General features: G+C 40.6%; 1 protein-coding gene across 19 annotated transcripts in view; it reads left to right on the top strand.

Annotated features, from left to right (window-relative positions):
• The window catches only part of DST (dystonin), a 748,258-nt gene extending 730,213 nt beyond the window's left edge, over positions 1-18,045 (top strand). For 9 of the 19 annotated variants that reach the window (XM_068281416.1, XM_068281405.1, XM_068281402.1 and 6 more), the window contains 5 exons: positions 406-474; positions 3,164-3,357; positions 5,422-5,532; positions 14,224-14,347; positions 17,066-18,045. In XM_068281416.1, coding sequence (XP_068137517.1) covers positions 406-474; positions 3,164-3,357; positions 5,422-5,532; positions 14,224-14,347; positions 17,066-17,322 — 755 coding nt within the window. In that variant the 3' untranslated portion in view covers positions 17,323-18,045. The remainder of the gene's footprint in view (positions 1-405; positions 475-3,163; positions 3,358-5,421; positions 5,533-14,223; positions 14,348-17,065) is intronic. The other 10 variants (XM_068281417.1, XM_068281418.1, XM_068281422.1 and 7 more) reach the window with 3 other exon arrangements.
• The last annotated feature ends 2,546 nt before the right edge of the window (positions 18,046-20,591 follow it).

The raw sequence follows: 20,591 nt of genomic DNA, 5'->3' as shown, positions 1-20,591 counted from the left end.
GAAGATTTTTTTCACAAGAGAGTTTACAGTGTATACATTTATGTGTTCTGGGTGCAATTAGTACATCCTTCACACTGTAGCCTGAGAGGACATTTCTTGAAAAATATGCGCTAGTTTCACTTGGGTAAAATATTACTGCTCTATAGAAAAGCAGAAATACAGTTAACAACATGGCACAATTTGCAGTCACAGCAAATGCATTGTGGCCCATTTAATAGTGTCCAGTCAATATTCATATATAAACTGATGCTCTTCTTTACTTGATTGTTCTTCCCCCTGTGTTTATCTACAAGTTTTATTTTTGTTTTATTATCTCTTTATACTTATAGTAGCCTTTTATTACTTCTCCTTACTAAGTATCCTTTCCTTATTTTCCTTGACTGGTATTCTGTCATTTCTCCCTAGTTCATCATCATGGAAGTAAAATGTTACGTTCGGAATCGAACTCTTCAATTACTACGCAGCCTCTTATAGGTTGGCAAATATATCCCTCTTTCATTTTCTGCATCTTCACCCCTTCTTTCACTTGCTTTGTCACCTTTACAAGTATTTCATTTCCTTTGGTGTGTAGTGCATGCGTTTTGTTTTTATTTCTGTATTCTTTGGGCACTGACTGGTAAGGTACAGCTATGGTTAGCATGCGCGTTAAGGTTGAATATTCAGAACCATCTTGTGTTCATATTTAGTAGCCTAACCTATCATAAACTGCATGCTGTGTTTTTGGTGAGAATAATCCTAGTCTGCTAATGGACTTTTTCAGCTTTGGTTTTTATTTAGCTTTTTGAACCAAGCCACGACTTTCCAACTGGTGAAATCCTGCATATACTCCCAGACAGCAAAACATAATACATGCTTGGACTTGTATCCTGATAATGAACAGTTTATAAGCCAACTCTTAAGAAGAGCTTTGCAAAGAACAAGATATGAATTTGCCTTCTTGTCTTTTTGTAGCTTGAGGACCATGCAGACGTGGTTTGTGTCTGAGCACCATTTGCAATACACGCACTAGCAGATCAATAGCCATTTATTTTTTTTCTACCTCCACTGTCTCTACAAACACTGCTATGTGATAATTACATGCTTAAAACTGCTATTACTTTACAGAATTCTTCTTTAAAGTCTGGTTGCACTAAGTAAAAGTACTGACAGTATTTACGCCAAGGGACTAAAGTTGTCTCCTTTGATTACATTCTGCTTCTATTCAAAACTTAAACATGTGTTATATTTTTAGCAACGTTGAGTGCAGACAAGATATTTTCTACTCTTTACTTTCTAAATTTAGGCCGTGTAACCAGATGGTCCACAATAGACTCCAACTACATTATACATGCAAGTTTGTATGAAATATTTTTAGCTTTAGTCTCATTTCAAGAAACTGCAACAAACTAGAATGTCCGGGCTAAGAAATGTAAATTATACGGGCCAGGTCCAATGTGTGTTCTTTACCTCTTGTACCAACGGGCCAAGTCCAATGTGTGTTCTTTACCTCTTGAAACACTGTACCAATGTACGGTTGGTCTGACTAGAAGCCCTATGCACTGTACATAGAGCATTCATGTTTCTTTTCTCGGAGGGTGAAAGATGCACATAGTGGTTTTCATTGTAATCTTAAGCACTTATTCATCTGCAAGCTTTAACAATGTTATGATTTCCTTAATTAAAATTTTGGATTTGTTTTGTCAACACTGAGCTACTACACTAGATATCAGGTCTGGACGAGTTTCAATGTGGTGGATCTCTTCCTCTCATGAGTTCAGTGAATAGACTCCATACCCTTAGACTATGTTCACATGAAAGCTTTTGTGTCTATGCAATTGTAATGTAGTGATGCCCTCTACCTTACCTTAGAGAAGATACCACACTAAACTTTCTGATACCATTCTGAAGCAGACTGTGATCAGTATTTACATATGTGGCAGAATTAGAACATTCCCCTTTAAACTGATATCATGAAGTGATTAAAAGCTTATGTATCGATCATCATTTATAAATTAAGCACATGAAGAGATATTGGGTCTTTTCAGTAAACCCCGGTAGCAGGTAACATGTGTGATACTAACTACGCATGTGTCATGTACCTAACGCAAGTTGCACTATGTGCACAATACATGCTATGCTACTTGTGTTAGCATCTGTTTATGCACAATAATTTTACCTGAATTTACTGACTCCACCATGTTTTTGTTTTGTTTTCACTGAAGAGAATCAGACACTAGTCAGATGTTTCCAACAAAGAACTTTCCATAAATCAGCTTGCTGAGGTTGACCAGGCACACGTTTATAGCTATAAATGATGGAGAGGGCGATAAGGCAGATATCCTTGGAGGTAGATTATCTCTATCTGTGCAAACAATGTCAAGTCAGCCACTTACTGTTTTTGGTTGCTGCCTGATTGAAGTACTGGATCAAACAGGAATCAACATACATGTGGTTCTCACTAGACATCAATTGATAGTGATTTTTCCATTGATTACAACACTGATTTTTTTTTTATCTGATCATGTTCTGCATTGTAAAGAAGCAGATCTGTTGCAGTCATCTACCCACCCCCTTGAGGCAGCCTCCTTATCTTCTGAATATTAACTACTATGCTCTAAGTAGGGATTGTAGAATACAACCAGGGCCCTTATGTATTGCAGCTACAGGACTCTCAGTGATGAGGGTCACTGATTGCTGTTTAATATTCTGGTGATATCCACTGACTAGACCTTTCTTTGTACGTTGGGGAATGCATGACAAAAGAGCCCTGATTTGATCTAACTAGTGTGTATAGAAATACCATAAGTCTAATGGATTAGACGTCTAGAATACAGCAGGATATTACATATATAAATCCTGAAAACTGTTTTTAAAGCTTTTATTTTGTAATGATCGATGCCAGTTTTACACAGACTTCCATGCTTAGTACAACTGAAACAACAATATTAATTTACATAATATGGAAACTTCATTACTACAAGATAGTCTGAATATAATAACCTACATTCTCCAAGTGTCATGTTTTGTGTATATAGGTGTTTTTTTTGTAATAAGGTTCTTATTACAACTTCATATGGTCATGTTTTTTGTGCTTTGTGCCAGTCTCATATTAACAAATCAAAACATTATCACACTGCAAATTTACTGGAACAAAGTATTGATCAGTATCTTTTTGTATTTGTAGCTAAAGGAAGGACGAATTTAGAGCTGCGGGAGAAGTTTATGTTACCTGAAGGAGTTAGTCAGAGCATGACACCTTTCCGACCCAAGGGTCGAAGGTCAAGGCCTTCCTCAAGAGGTGCTTCACCAAACAGATCCAACTCAAGCCCAAACATCCAAGCCAATCCCTCACAGGTCACTGGAACTAGCACACCTAAGGTTTGTATGTGTACCAGATTCCTTAAGTTAGTTTTTATATCTTAAGTCATCTTTTGGAAACTTGAGATAGAATTACCAAAACAGATTCAGCTTGTTACATACAGAAATACCTTTTAAGTACAGATTTCTTGGCTTAAAAAAATGGTGAGATTTACATTGGTTAAAATCTTTACCATTAAAAATGTGTGTAGGCAAAATCTTACAGCACTGATATGCTTTGTAGGTTGTTGTTTAGTTTTACACAATAATGTCTGCCATGAGCTGTAAGGATTTCAGTGTATTTGGTCAGGGAGAGAATTATGGCTGACTCTGAGGTTTGGATAGGGAAATTGGTAAAGCAAAAATGTAATTACATACATGTCAGAAGAACAGGGTGCAGTTGATTCACTAAATCCCAATAAAATGTATGTGTGCACACAGTGCATGGCAATTTTACCAGTGAGCATGCAAGCAGCAATCTCATTTACATATAACATTGCGTGAGTTGCTAGCAATACGCATGTTAAGCAATTTTTCACGATAGCAGGCAAAGACAGATCAATGTTTTGTTTTTTTATTATTTTAAACAAAACCAGCTTATTGAAAGTATATAGACAAGGCATTTGCATTTACATACAAGAATATGCAGTTGTCAACACATATTTGTTACATTAACAACTACTATTTAGCTACATTATGCACTTAGGTGCAGAGATTAAATCAGGGATGTCAAACCAGTCCTTCGAGGGCCGAGGTCCTTACACATTTTTGACACCGCTCAAATTAATTGATGAGTCTGAATCAGAAAAGGTGTGGTCCATCAAGTAGAACACATTCCTCTCTTTCTCAGTCCATCCTAAACCCTGGCATGGATCTGGCCCTGTGTTAGGCGATAGGCTACAATCTAGCCAAGCGTTGGTGGTAAGTTAGATGCTGGCTTCTTGAAGGAGTGGTTATAGGTCAGGGAGTTTAATTAGGTGCCAGGTTATTAAAATAGTGCAGGTGGTAAGTTAGGATATGGGTTATTGGTGGAGTGGGTTTATGTAGGTAAGGGGTTTAGTCTTAGGCATAGATGGGGGGAGGTTAGTGTAAAAAGTAGGTGGGGGTGGTTAGTGTTAGGTAAAGATAGCAGAGAGTTAGTGTAAGAATGAGGTTACAGTGGGGAATAGAACATCAGCATAATTACCAATATTTTATCAGTAATAGGGGATTCTATTGGGAAATCAAGAAGTTTTGAATCAGGATGATGCCATTTTTGGCTAATTTAAAAAATATAAGTAAGCGTTTGGCTATTGTGCCTTCATCAGACTGCTTACTAGATGTTAGAACAGACAGCTATCATATACATGCAACATCAAAAGGAATATTTATTGGGAACAGGAATATTTAATATTGGGAATCGGAGGTAGTAAAATATCAGTAAATTTTACTAGGTATCTTAATTAAATACACACGGTATAGGCGTGTGCTGATGTAATTAAACCTGTCGACAGTTTGCATTTTTGGAAGTTAAATGTTTACATCAATATTTGAAGGTTAAAAGATAGCTTTACCTGTAAGCCTGTGGAAGTGTCTCTCTGGGCACTGAATTTCTGTGATCCATACCTTGATGTTTACTTACGTCTTATTAGAAGTATTGGGAGTTTCATAGAAAATGAATCTCAGCAACATGGTATGAGTATGCGTTACCCAGCCTTAAGTGCTGTTATCTTAGTCTACCTGGGCTAGTGAGGGAAGGTGAAGGCAAGCTTAACTCTGTCCATAAATTAATGAAATCAACTAGAGGTTTAATTCCCGAGCCTACTCGTTTTGAAGCTATAAAAAGAAGTAATTAGAGTTAGAGCACCTAACAAAATGTATACATCCATATCTATACAACAGTTAAACGATCTAATGAAAGCAATTATATAGAATAATAGGATATTTTATTTCTATACGGTCCTCCATAAAAGTTATACTGTTCCATAATCTGTACCTGGAGTCTCACTCTGGTTATTTGATAAATACACCACCCCTGGATTTGAGAATATGAGCGCTAAACACAGTGAGACTATTTTAAACTTGACTTACCGTTGTTTCACACAGACACCCCTCCATATAACACGCAATTATGGTAAACCCTGGTTGACAAACAGCAAAACTTCGACTCCATGTAAGAGTCCTGAGCCCCCAGAGTACAGGCTCTCGTCTGAAGAGGTATAGTACAGAAGGAACGTCCAGTTGCGTAATCTCCCAATCACAGCTGCTACATAAACTCACTAATCTCTCCCACTATTTCACCGACAGCCCTTCTGTGCACACTAACTGATTCTGATCTCCAGTAAAACAATCTATTCTCTCTTCCCATGGTATATTATGGTTCAGCTTTCTCTCTGTCCATTTACTGTGACTAGTCATTTACTTGACTTTTTATCCTTTAAGTATAACTCAAAACTAATACATCTTCTTTTATCTTATTTCAGCAAGCATGATTCATTTTATTCTAAATTATAACTTTCTATATTTCTGACAGCTTTTATTTTGTCCTGTAAAATGTTGTTTGTTTTTTTTCCATATATTTAAATAGCCAATTAATGTTGTCATGGTGTAGTTGTTGTTAATGTGAAGGAGTAGTGACTGATGCAAAAGCATTTTAAAATGGATGGTCCAGAAGCTTCTGGATCCTCTTACCGCCTACTCTTTCAGCGACAGATCCCTCTAAACTTGTGCCAGTCAAATTCAGCTATGGACACGCTCACTCCAATTGGACGTGCACAAGTAAGGTCAGCCCATGCCCAGTACAGAGAAGTGCTTGCACATGGAGGGAAAAAAAGCCTTGCACCAGTGGCTTTGTTCTGTTTGGGTTCCTGGACCTTACTTGCCCTTGCAAAGTCGGAATGCGCGTGTCCACGGCTGGGAGGGCAGCTGTAACACTTATTGGACTGGGGCAAGTCAAATACGTTTAGAGGGAACCCTCGCTGGAATGGTGGGCTGTAAGAGAACCATCCAGAGGCTTACCACTACTGAGGTAACGTTTTTCAAAACTGCTTCAAGTGTACTTTAAAGAATAAGTGTACTGAAATGTAAATTGTTGATAATGTAACTATTTCAGATTTTTTTTTCTTCTTCTTCTTCTAAAGCAATAATTAGGATCCTTCTGGCAAACTATTATTTACAAATCCTTTTTCTTTTACAGCAACCCATTTATACATTGTACAACAGCTCTAATATTTGTGTGTGAAAGTTTTGCTCTTGTTACATTGTGCTGTGGTTCCTGTGAATGCTTATAGGACAACTGAAGCCAGAGGGATATGGAATCTGCCATATGTATTTCCTTATAAGCAATACCAGTTGCCTGGCAGTGCTACAAGCATATGCAGATCAAGGCCTCAATTCATAAAGCATTACCGCATGCAGTAATACTGAAAACAGCAGACTTTCCCGAGCACTTAGCAAAGTGTACATTCATAAAGGCTGTTATCACATGTAAAACTGAAATTACCGAGCAGTGAGGAAAATTACCGACTTGGCTGTAGTTACCTCCAACACATGTCAGTAAATTGTCAGCAAATGTCAATTCATAAAGCCTTCAACAAGCGGTAAGCCAGATGATAATTACCAACACCTCTGGTGAGGTCTTAACAAGTTACCGACAGCTCTGGTAAGGTCTTAACAATGCAAAGTTCAGGGAGCCGAAAGTCTGTGCAGGGAGCCGAAGTCTCTGTGAGTCTGTGCAGGGAGCCGAAGTCTGTGTGAGTCATCTGTGCAGGGAGCCGAAGTCTGTGTGAGTCATGTGTACAGGGAGCCGAAGTCTGTGTGAGTCATCTGTGCAGGGAACAAAGTCCGTGTGAGTCATCTGTGCAGGGAACAAAGTCTGTGTGAGTCATCTGTGCAGGGAACCATAATTACAGCTTGTAACAAAAGAGAGATATCGCCACACTTCTGCTGTGCCACTCAATGGGCTGCGGTAATTTACCGAACTTCAAAGGCAGCTGTGAAAATCTTTATGAATTAGCACACGGAGGTCTAAAATACAGACTGTGGTATTTTACCTCCCAGATTTTTTTACTGCAAAGCCTTTTATGAATTGAGGACCAAGTGTTTCTGACAAGATTAGCTGCATGCTTGTTTCTGGTGTGATTCAGACACTACTGCAGCTGAATAGATCACCAGGGCTGCCAGGCAACTGGTGTTGTTTAAAAGGAAATAAATATGGCAGTCTCCATTCACCTCTCACTTCAGTTGTCTTTTAAGTACATTGAGAGGAACAAATAGCAATATGCAGAGACCACTAGTCAAACCTCATCAGATATGTGAGTAATAGTGGTCACTAATGAGCCAATCTGTTTTGTCACTTCTTATTAAATCTATGTAGTAGAATGATACATTGTGTGAATATATTGAATGGATACTTAAGCACTCCCTTATATAATATAGAAATGGTAAGAGTGGACAAAAAAGACTAGATCATTAGTGGGCTTCTTTAAACTTTCACACAAATGCATGGGCAGCAGTGGATAACTTGCAAAGTACAAAGATGCTAGAGCTGATATCAGTATACACAATATAGATGCTGCTGTGCGGAAGTACAGTTAATTGTACATTAAAACTGCAGTTTTAAATAGGAGCAGCAATATGACACTTTTAATCCAGTTACTTTATGAACACCTGTATTTTAATCATCACCTTGGACTAATGCACAACGTTCACCCACAGGTAACACACAAGTGACCGTTTAAGCACTGGCAGCAGTATTTAGGTATACCAGCAGTATACAGTGACTGAGCAGAGTTCTATTCCTACAGTATACAGGCCAAATCCTTGGTGTGAAGGAAGGAGGTTTATCTTGGCATGTTTATGAGAAGTATTGTCAGACCATTCTAATGTGCCGATAAATACCATTGCAGCTCTGCAGTGAAACTGACAAGGTATCAAGTCTCATACTCCACAGTCCACACACGTTTCTGTCACAGGAGAAATTGACAGTGTATCATAAGCTGGTCAGAATAAATTACACAGATTCTTGTGAGATAGAATATTGCATCACATCTGGTAAAATAGGGTTTCTTCATCTTTTAGTGTAACTGTGTCAGAGGGTATTAACTGTCGAGAAAGTGCAGATTGCATACACTGCCATACCTCTCTCCTCAAGTTTTACTTTTATAACATTTTTCATATTTGATTTTCCCTTGCAGTGCATCTATTAACCACTTGAGGACCTAGGGCTTTCTACCCCTTAAGGACCGGCCACTTTTTTTCCATTCAGACCACTGCAGCTTTCACGGTTTATTGCTCGCTCATACAACCTACCACCTAAATGAATTTTGGCTCCTTTTCTTGTCACTAATAAAGCTTTCTTTTGGTGCTATTTGATTGCTCCTGCGATTTTTACTTTTTATTATATTCATCAAAAAAGACATGAATTTTGGCAAAAAAATGATTTTTTTAACTTTCTGTGCTGACATTTTTCAAATAAAGTAAAATTTCTGTATACATGCAGCGCGAAAAATGTGGACAAACATGTTTTTGATAAAAAAAAAAAAACCCCATTCAGTGTATATTTATTGGTTTGGGTAAAAGTTATAGCGTTTACAAACTATGGTGCAAAAAGTGAATTTTCCCATTTTCAAGCATCTCTGACTTTTCTGACCCCCTGTCATGTTTCATGAGGGGCTAGAATTCCAGGATAGTATAAATACCCCCCAAATGACCCCATTTTGGAAAGAAGACATCCCAAAGTATTCACTGAGAGGCATAGTGAGTTCATAGAAGATATTATTTTTTGTCACAAGTAAGCGGAAAATGACACTTTGTGAGGAAAAAAAAAAAAAGTTTCCATTTCTTCTAACTTGCGACAAAAAAAAAAATGAAATCTGCCACGGACTCACCATGCCCCTCTCTGAATACCTTGAAGGGTCTACTTTCCAAAATGGGGTCATTTGTGGGGTGTGTTTACTGTCCTGACATTTTGGGGGGTACTAAATTGTAAGCACCCCTGTAAAGCCTAAAGGTGCTCATTGGACTTTGGACCCCTTAGCGCAGTTAGGCTGCAAAAAAGTGCCACACATGTGGTATTGCCGTACTCAGGAGAAGTAGCATAATGTGTTTTGGGGTGTATTTTTACACATACCCATGCTGGGTGGGAGAAATATCTCTGTAAATGACAATTTGTTAATTTTTTTTACACACAATTGTCCATTTACAGAGATCTTTCTCCCACTCAGCATGGGTATGTGTAAAAATACACCACAAAACACATTATACTACTTCTCCTGAGTACGGCGATACCATATGTGTGGCACTTTTTTGCACCCTAACTGCGCTAAAGGGCCCAAAGTCCAATGAGTAGCTTTAGGATTTCACAGGTCATTTTGAGAAATTTCGTTTCAAGACTACTCCTCACGGTTTAGGGCCCCTAAAATGCCAGGGCAGTATAGGAACCCCACAAATGACCCCATTTTAGAAAGAAGACACCCCAAGGTATTCCGTTAGGAGTATGGTGAGTTCATAGAAGATTTTATTTTTTGTCAAAAGTTAGCGGAAAATGACACTTTGTGAAAAAACACAATTAAAATCAATTTCCGCTAACTTGTGACAAAAAATAAAATCTTCTATGAACTCGTCATACACCTAACAGAATACCTTGGGGTGTCTTTTTTCTAAAATGGGGTCATTTGTGGGGTTCCTATACTGCCCTGGCATTTTACGGGCCCAAAACCGTGAGTAGTCTGGAAACCAAATGTCTCAAAATGACTGTTCAGGGGTATAAGCATCTGCAAATTTTGATGACCGGTGGTCTATGAGGGGCCGAATTTTGTGGAACCGGTCATAAGCAGGGTGGCCTTTTAGATGACAGGTTGTATTGGGCCTGATCTGATGGATAGGAGTGCTAGGGGGGTGACAGGAGGTGATTGATGGGTGTCTCAGGGGGTGATTAGAGGGGAAAATAGATGCACTCAATGCACTGGGGAGGTGATCAGAAGGGGGTCTGAGGGGGATCTGAGGGTTTGGCCGAGTGATCAGGAGCCCACACGGGGCAAATTAGGGCCTGATCTGATGGGTAGGTGTGCTAGGGGGTGACAGGTAGTGACAGGAGGTGATTGATGGGTGTCTCAAGGTGTGATTAGTGGGGGGAATAGATGCAAGTAATGCAATGGCGAGGTGATCAGGGCTGGGGTCTGAGGGTGTGGGCGGGTGATTGGGTGCCCTAGGGGCAGATGGGGGTCTAATCTGATGGGTAGCAGTGACAGGGGGTGATTGATGGGTAATTAGTGGGTGTTTAGAGGAGAGAACAGATGCAATGCACTTGGGAGGTGATCTGACTGCGGGTCTGCAGGCGATCGGATGGTGTGGGTGGGTGATCAGATTGCCCGCAAGGGGCAGGTTAGGGGCTGATTGATGGGTGGCAGTGACAGGGGGTGATTGATGGGTGATAGGTGATTGGCAGGTGATTGACAGGTGATCAGTGGGTTATTACAGGGAAGAACAGATGTAATTAATGCACTGGCAAATTGATAAGGGGGGGTCAGAGGGCAATCTGAGCGTGTTGGCGGGTGATTGGGTGCCCGCAAGGGGTGATAGGGGGTGATTGATGGGTAATTAGTGGGTGTTTAGAGGAGAGAATAGATGTAAACAATGGATTTGGGAGGTGATCTGATGTCGGATCTGCGGGCGATCTATTGGTGTGGGTGGGTGATCAAATTGCCCGCAAGGGGCAGGTTAGGGGCTGATTGATGGGTGGCAGTGACAGGGGGTGATTGATGGGTGATAGGTGATTGGCAGGTGATTGACAGGTGATCAGTGGGTTATTACAGGGAAGAACAGATGTAATTAATGCACTGGCAAATTGATAAGGGGGGGTCAGAGGGCAATCTGAGCGTGTTGGCGAGTGATTGGGTGCCCGCAAGGGGCAGATTAGGGTCTGATCTGATAGGTAACAGTGACAGGTGGTGATAGGGGGTGATTGATGGGTAATTAGTGGGTGTTTAGAGGAGAGAATAGATGTAAACAATGGATTTGGGAGGTGATCTGATGTCGGATCTGCGGGCGATCTATTGGTGTGGGTGGGTGATCAGATTGCCCGCAAGGGGCAGGTTAGGGGCTGATTGATGGGTGGCAGTGACAGGGGGTGACGGGGTGATTGATTGGTGATAAGTGATTGGCAGGTGATTGACAGGTGATCAGTGGGTTATTACAGGGAAGAACAGATGTAATTAATGCACTGGCGAATTGATAAGGGGGGGTCAGAGGGCAATCTGAGCGTGTTAGCGGGTGATTGGGTGCCCGCAAGGGGCAGATTAGGGTCTGATCTGATAGGTAAAAGTGACAGGTGGTGATAGGGGGTGATTGATGGGTGATTGATGGGTAATTAGTGGGTGTTTAGAGGAGAGAATAGATGTAAACAATGGATTTGGGAGGTGATCTGATGTCGGATCTGCGGGCGATCTATTGGTGTGGGTGGGTGATCAGATTGCCCGCAAGGGGCAGGTTAGGGGCTGATTGTTGGGTGGCAGTGACAGGGGGTGATTGATGGGTGATTGATGGGTGATTGACAGGTTATCAGGGGGGATAGATGCATACAGTACACGGGGGGGGGGGGGGTCCTGGGGAGAATCTGAGGGGTGGGGGGGTGATCAGCAGGGGGCAGGGGGGGAGATAAAAAAAAAATAGCGTTGATAGATAGTGACAGGGAGTGATTGATGGGTTATTAGGGGGGTGATTGGGTGCAAACAGGGGTCTGGGGGGCGGGCAGGGGGGGGGTCTGAGGGGTGCTGTGGGCGATCAGTGGGCGGGGGGGGGGGGGCAGATCAGTGTGTTTGGGTGCAGACTAGGGTGGCTGCAGCCTGCCCTGGTGGTCCCTCTGACACTGGGACCACCAGGGCAGGAGGCAGCCTGTATAATACACTTTGTATACATTACAAAGTGTATTATACACTTTGTAGCGGCGATCGCGGGGTTAACATCCCGCCGGCGCTTCCGTATGGCCGGCGGGATGTTACGGCGGGTGGGCGGAGCCAGTTGCCGGGGGAAGCGCGCGTCATCAATGACGCGATCGCTCCCCCGGCATAGGAAAAGGACGCAACGCCCTAAGGCGTATTGCGGTCCTTAAGGCATCCACTTTGCCGCCGCCCATGGGCTGTGGACGGTCGGCAAGTGGTTAAATGTGTAAGAACAGGAGAGCTTTTGTATGCATTCAATATCACATTTCTGGTCAAAGTCCTACTAAAATAGTATAATGTGAAACCTGTGGGCAATAATATAACTTTGTTTACAGAATAACTATAACTAAGTAAGACGCTTCTGTTAAAAGGATGCATTCAGGATTTCTTTGATGTGTGACAACAATGTCAATACTTATATGGATACTCTTTAACCACTTGGGGACCCTTGGTATGCTTATCTATTCCCCGCACAACTTCACTTCAGCCACAGGGGAGTAGATACGCGTACTGTTTATTTACCAACGCCACTCACGATCGCCGCTTGTCTCCCGTCTGCAATCGCCGCTATCCTGTCCCTCTATGATCGGGGTATGGATAACAGCTGTTTCCATCCCTGATCAATATGTCTTGGATGACTCACAGCTACCTGCAGTGCTGGATAAGGACAATCCGACAGAAACATATGTAAACATGTGGTTCTGTGTTATATTTACTCAACACAGAACTTAGTCTAACACCATCTTGTGGCGAAAAAGTAAAAATACATCCAAATGCACCCTAATACACTAATCCATAGGAGAATTAATTTAATTTTTTTTAAATATTTTTAACCCCTTTCTCCCCTACCCCAAAGTTACAAAATTGTAAAAAAAAAAAAAATGTATTACAGCATTTAAAAAAAAATATATACAAACCTTAGATAATTTTTAAATATGTATGTCAAGAGAGTATATTACTGTGGCTTTTGTGAATAAAGGCTTGGAATTATTATTATAATATAAAAAAAACACTTAATGAAAAAATAGACACCTTTATTTCCAAATAAAATATTATTGCCATACATTGTACTAGGGACACAATTTAAATGCTGCAATAACCATGACAAATAGAAAACAAAATGTGTCTGTTTCATCATCAATAGTACATTTTATTTTTAAACTACAATGGCTGAAAGCTAAGAAATGGTGAATTTTTTTCATTTTTTTTCTACTTCTTCCTTGAAAAATGCATACAAATAAAATAGTTCTTAGTAAAAAAAGTACTGCCCAAAGAAAAACTACTTTGTCTCGCAAAAAAATAATACATAGATCATTTCAGTGTGATAAGTAGCAATAAAGTTATTGGCGAATGAATGGGAGGAGTGTGATGTGAAAATTGTTCAAGTCCAGAAGGGGATAAAACCTGTGGTCCTGAAGTGGTTAAAGTGGACCTGAACGTCCTCTCTGCTCTAAAAGATGCACAACAGCATTCTTTGTTACAGCTGATACAAATCCTAAAATAAATTTGCACAGTTTCTACTTCCGGATTCATGGAAGCAGACATAATATTTATAGTCTGTGCTTTCAAATGGGCTTTTCTGCCATAGGCAGTCGTGTGACACAGGGGACGATCAAATTACAACTAGTGATTAGACACAAATGAGGGGGAATTATACAGGCTAAACTCTTTAAATACATACAGGGTGCATTTCTGTTATGTTTTCCTTGTGTCCTGAGTTCAGGTCCACTTTAAGTGTGTCACATTGCTATCATTGCTATAAAAATGTAAACTTCAGGAAGGCTGTCTATGTGAATCATTTCATTTTCACCTTGTGACACACCTGATGAAGGACCGTGATGGTTCGCAACATGTAGTGTTCTGCTCTGTCGCAAAAAAAATATATGCTCTAAACAGCAAAGCTGGTAGTGTGCTGCCTCTTCATTTAATTTTCACCTTGTACTTACATTGTATTGTTTGCCTTATACAGGGAACTCCTATCCAAGGAAGTAAGCTGAGGCTTCCTGGATATATTTCTGGGAAAGGATTTCACTCAACAGATGAAGGTAGTTTATTATCTATGGCCTCCACCAAGGCCAGGACGCCGTTTGCAGGTATTGCTTTTCTCCATAAATTATTTTGCTGAATGAGATCGTATTATTCTATATTGAGGATACTGAAGCTGATTTATAGAAAGTCAACAAATGTGATCCTATTTTAGTTTTGCTTGCAGTCCGTGTCCACACATCTTATCCGTTAGTGTGTACAGACTAAAGTCAGTTAATTCTTCTTCCAGCTACTCTGCAAAGTTTTCTCTATGTCTGTGCATGGCTCAGGCCAGCAGGAATTAGCTGTATCAGTTGCAATAAACTGGGATTTGACAAGGATGGGATTGTTTCAAGGTGAATTTAGACCCACTATGTTACCCCAATCCACTAGGAGACACCATTTATCCGTAGAGATGAGATTGCAGTGAACACACTCCAGTAAGCTACTTCAGCAATGATGGTAGTTAAAATTGTTTCCCTTTGACCCTCAAGGCCATATTAACTTTAAGAAGTGAGCAGATGGTAAATGATAAAATTAGAGAAGAATTAAATGATGCAATGTAAGGCACTATCTCTAGGGCAGCCATGGGGGCCTAGTGGTTAGCGCTCTCGCCTTGCAGCACTGGGTCCCTGGTTCAAAATCCAGCCAGGTCAACATCTGCAAGGAGTTTGTATGTTCTCCTCATGTCTGCGTGGGTTTCCCCCGGGTACTCTGTTTTTTCCCACATCCCAAAAACATACAAATAATTGAATTGGCTTACCCCTAAATTGGCCCTAGACTACCATACATACACTACACAATACATACATAGATATAAGACTATGGTAAGGGGTAGATTGTGAGCCCATCTGAGGGACAGTTAAGTGACTATTCCCAACAGCCTGAACAACACAGAGATCAGTAAGGGCTATCACACAGCAGATCCTGCTTACAGTTAGTTTACCCACTTATGAGTTATGACCTAGTGGTTTTTTACTGTATATAAAAGATGGGTTATTTTTACCCCATGTTTTTAACAGTCATGTCTTACTTGCCACCTAAACATGGCCGAGGCAGAGGTGAGAGAGGCTCCAGCCTCATGGCGCAGTGTAGGATGGGGCGCACAGCTTACTCAGCTATCATTCCTCTATTGTGTTTGAAGCAGATAGGAATAAGAAAAGGGGATACATGGCAGAGACTGCAAGCCAGATAACTAGAGATTAAGGCAGGCTTTCTCAACCAGGGTTCCCTGGAACCCCAGGGTTCCTTGAATACTCTGCAGGGGTTCCTTGGCATTTTCCCCCATCGTGGGGGGGGGGGGGGAGTATGATAGAGCACATTATAATAGGTGGTACTTCAACAAGAAGCACTAAATGGGGGGGGGGGGTCAGGAGAGAGTATAATGAGTGGCACTGTAATAGGGGATAGTGAAATAAACAGCCACACATACTTTTTAAGACCATACCTCCTGCAAAATAAATGCAGGGGTTCCTCGAGATAAAATAATTGTTTGCAGGGGTTCCTTGAGATCCCAAAGTTATTTGCAGGGTTCCTCCAGGGTAGAAAGGTTGAGAAAGGCTGGATTAAGGTGTTGGGGGCCCTGAGGCGCTTCTTGGTCTAATAGTAATCAGTGTAGGAGGGATGGAGGGGCACGCACTTTGGTGTCTTGGCCTTGGGTGCTGGAGGACCTTGTCCCGTCTCTGCTTGACTGTGTTTTATTGTGGAGATGTCTCCCTTTACTTCTAAACATTTTATTACCCTAGGTAACCACAAATGATGTAGCCAATATGTGTACACCGTACATCAACAAGGGCTTAAATATGTTCAATGAAATATGGTTTGAAAAAAACAAAACCCTTTAATAGTAGTTTAATGTCTATATTTTTGTAGTGATTAAAACCGAGGTGCACATTTAAAAATACCAAATAATGGCGTGGGAATCTGAATTCAAGCTGTACCTTTTAGCATATAATTCAGTCAGGGCAGTTTCTAGGCTAAATAGCTCTCAGGACAGGTGTGTAAATATCCCCCACCTCACAGGCTTAGGAGCACTGTTCCGTTGCTGTGTTAATTTCAGCGATGTGCGTCAGGGTATAATATGCAGGGACTTTAGTGTGTAGACCACACTGTCTTATGGGCACACTTGTGCGTTGCACAGCAGTGCATTCTCAGAACACCCTGATGTGTGCATTTTTCTGCAAATCACAGTGTTGCATCATTCTGTGTTACTGAATAAGGGCAGCGCGGCAACTGAGAGCCATGCAGGTGCATTTCTGTAAGCTCTTAGGTATCCTGCATGGAAGAGCGAGCACAGTTCCAAAAGAACAAAACTGTACCCACATGTGTACAAGGAGGGAGCTGCGGCAGAGAAGGTTCAGATACTCCTATCACTGCACTGCACGCTGTGCTCCATTCTCCCAACACTTCTTTACAATGAAAGTTCCTGCTGTGAAGGAGGCAGTGTCGAGAGGATGGAGCATAGCAACAAGTGACAGTGATACAGGTAATCTAGTGTCGCTGCTCTCCCTATCCCCACTCCCCCCAAAGAGATATAAATTAGCTAGCCCAGAGCACACAACTCTCCCCCCCCCCCCCCCACACCTCTACAACCACAAATCTATCACCTGATAGCGCTGATCCCATGCTTCTCCATGAGCTCTGCTGTACATAAGCAACACTAATTATTATACCCCTCCCCCAAGAGAGAATATTTGAAGATCTTTGTATGCCTCAGTAAATTAAGTACTTAGGATTTGTGCGTACTCATAACCACAAGATAATTTTGTTCCACTCTTCTATTACAGACTATCGTAAGACCCCCAGTCGAGCGGGTAGCAAGGCTGGAAGTAGATCGAGTAGCAGGAGAGGCAGTGATGCTTCTGATTTTGACATCTCTGAAATCCAGTCTGTTTGTTCTGATATGTCTGAGGCTGTACACGACGGCAGACCGTCTCCACGAACAAGTTCACGGCACTCCTCGGGCAAACCTTCCAAAATTCCCACTCCACAGCGGCGATCACCTCTAAGTAAAGTTGTGACAATAAAAGCAACAAAAAGATAGGGTGACAAACTTTGGAGAAAGTCTTTAATTGTGCATTGCCTATTTAAGTTTTTAAGATGTAAAATATTTATGTAGATTACTGTGGAATAATGCAAGAATTTGATTTTAACCCTGCAGATGGCCTTAAATGTGTGTTTTGTCTTTGTTTTTTTACACATATTTTTATTGAAGTTTGTGTCATAGTTTGGAAATGCTTGATGGACAGTGCATTCAACTAACAGAAACAGTTGTGTGAGGAAAGCATACGAAAAATTACTTCTTTGAATGTATTTATAGCTGCAATTTGGAGAAAAGTACAGTATGCCAAACACGCTTCATTAGTTACAAATTAAGAATACCTCATAACTATTTATAATAGCGCAAACGGTTGGAATACATACCAAGCTTCAGACACTACAAAATCTCCATTCACTTGAACATAATGATGCACTCTTCATTTATTGATGCGGTTTTAAATAAAAGAACTCACAGAAAAGTATTTAATCATTTCCCAGAAATGTTATTTTATTTTTGTTTTTTAGTTTATATATATATATTTTTTAAATTTAACTTATGTCTGTGAGATTCAGTCTTAAATGAACTGTACAATTGTTGAAATAATAGCATATGGTACATATGTTCGGTTTCCCTTTGCTTGAGTGAATGGTAAAATTATATCAGACAATTTTGTATCCAATCAGTTTTGCTTGCAGAAATCTATGAAATAAAAAGCTGTCCAAATCACCCTGGAGTGTGTCTTATTTTTGGAGACTTTATTAAATGCTGGGTTATGTGGAAGAGGTTACCGCTTGCAGTAGGTACTTGGATGTTCAGTAAAGTTATGTAAGACTTGCCACTTGGATCTTTAAAAATGACTAAGAACATCACTTCAAGCCGTTAGTCTCTGACTCCTTAACACTTCTCTGCTGTAGTAAATAACCCAATTTTTCACTGGTATACCGTTGTGCTTTTTTTATGTTATCTTCTTTTACTGTTTATTATAGTATTTTGATATTCCTGTCTATTTTTTATTTTGACAAGTCAATAAAAAAAAGTCTTAGTTGAAAAAAAAGATTAAGAAAACAGAAGCAGAAGCTAAAATGCAAGTGTGCTAAACATATAATGCACCACAAATATGAAAAGACTACTATTACTACACACATCATTAATCACCCATCTCTGGGATTCTTTAGGAATGTTCAAGGTGGCCGAGACATAGCTGAAAACCCTTGTAGAATATTGGTATGATTTACTGTTTCAGCCGAAATTACAAAATTTCAAATGCAAATTTACTTCTTTCTGTGTTTTGGAAAAGGAGGTTTCAAGCTTTGCCATGTGCCCGAACTCCTCATTCTTTTTCTTGCCTTCTCTTTTCAAAGCCGGAGGAATGCATGGCCACTCTGCTTTTTCTTCTTCTTTGACATACTGGTGGTTTGTGTTTGGTAACATTAAAAAACAAACAAGAAAAAAATATAGCTTTAATAAAAAAAAAATGAAATGCCAGGGCTATAAAATTATTTAATTTTAATAGACAGTGTACAAAAACACATCACATAACTTGCATACTCCAAATATAACATGCAAAGAGGTTAGTAACTACCATATATTGGAAGTCTAAAGCATCAACATGTAACATGTATGTTACTGTAAGTCTGATATGTTTCTGAACCCTCATTATCACAGGTCCCTGTTTTGTGGTGATGCTAGCCTAAGCTTTTTTTTCAGTGATGCTAGCCTAAGCTCTGGGCATAGTGGATAGCACTCTTGCCTTGCAGCACCGGATCCCCAGCTCAAATCTCAGACAGGGCACTATCTGAACAGAGTATGTATGTTCTCCCTGTGTCTGTGCGGGTTTCCTCTGGGCACTCTGGTTTCCTCCCACATCCCAAAAACACACAGGAAAACCACTTGGCTTAATTTAAACTGGCCCTTGACTATGATGAACATATGATTAGGTAGGGATTATATTGTGAGCTCCTCTGAGGAACAGGTAGGGACAAGACTACTATATACACTCTGTAAAGTGCAATGGAAGATGTCAGTCATATTTGAATAATAATAATAAAAAATATCCTGCATAGACCATTGGTAACATTCAAACTTACAATAATACCATTTTTTTTTGTATTCTCAAGTGTCAGTTTTGGTCATAGAAACATAACCTCAAAATATTTGCTTTTGTTCAATGCCTTGACACAAAGCAGGAACCAAAACGTATCAATTCATAACAATATATAAACTATACAATCACCGCAAGCACCCCCAACATGAAATGTAGCATTGACCACCACATATAAGAAGCAGCAATCACCTCTACATATGAAATGCAACCTTTAACCTCCACATATGAAATGTAACAATCCCCCGAAATATAAAATGTGGTAATGACTCCCACATATGAAGTGCAGCAAAGACCTCTTGAATTATTTGATGCTCAATCGGGGGGTGGAATACTCAACAATTTGATTTGCCTCTTCTCTTACCCCATCTGTTCTCCTCTCATTCTCCTGTGCCTGCGTGCATAGTATCCTCTTCAGGTGCAATGGTCCATCGCTTTCTGTCTTCTCTCTGCGCATCACTATTTGTCATCAATCCATTGCCTGCAAACTGGCCTATAGTGCTTCTCGAGGGCAGCAAGTGACATAACGGCAGAAATTAGATTTTAAGATCCTCTGAGTACAGCTTGTGACATGACAGCAAGGATGGATTAGACTGTATGCTTCTCTGAAGACAGCTACTGACATGACACAGGGATTAGATTGCAAGCTCCTCTGAGTACAGCTAGTGACGACATTGGGGATTAGATTGTAAGATCCTCTGAGTACAGTTAGGGACATGAGAACAGGGATTAGATTGTAAGCTCCTCTGAATAAAGTTAGTTACATGACTTCTCTTTCTTGGTAGTGGTGAGCAATGCAAAAGTAATACCCCTTGGGCTTGACTCAGAAAAAAGTGCTAACTGATAGCACGGCCGTTTTCGCACGAATTTTTGCGGTTCACGCGAATGCGAGTTTTCGCACAAACCGATAATGTTTTCGTGCACAAACGTGAATTTTATCGTTTCGCTCGGAAATTCGCGCTATCGGCCGTGCTGTCAGTTAGCACTCTTTTCTGAATCAAGCCCCTTGTACCATAAAAATTGCAGCACACAGTGCATACTTTAGCTTATGCATTAAACTCTCCCTGTCTCCTCTACTGCTGCAGCAAACCCCTCTCTCACTCCATCACCAGCAGAGGCTGCCTGGCTGCATTTTTCTGTAGTGTCCATCTGTCGGACACATGTGACGTCA

This window comes from Hyperolius riggenbachi, chromosome 4, assembly GCF_040937935.1.
Source record: "Hyperolius riggenbachi isolate aHypRig1 chromosome 4, aHypRig1.pri, whole genome shotgun sequence".
NCBI classification, from domain to species: Eukaryota; Metazoa; Chordata; class Amphibia; order Anura; family Hyperoliidae; genus Hyperolius; species Hyperolius riggenbachi.
This window is presented reverse-complemented; position numbering and strand designations above follow the sequence as displayed.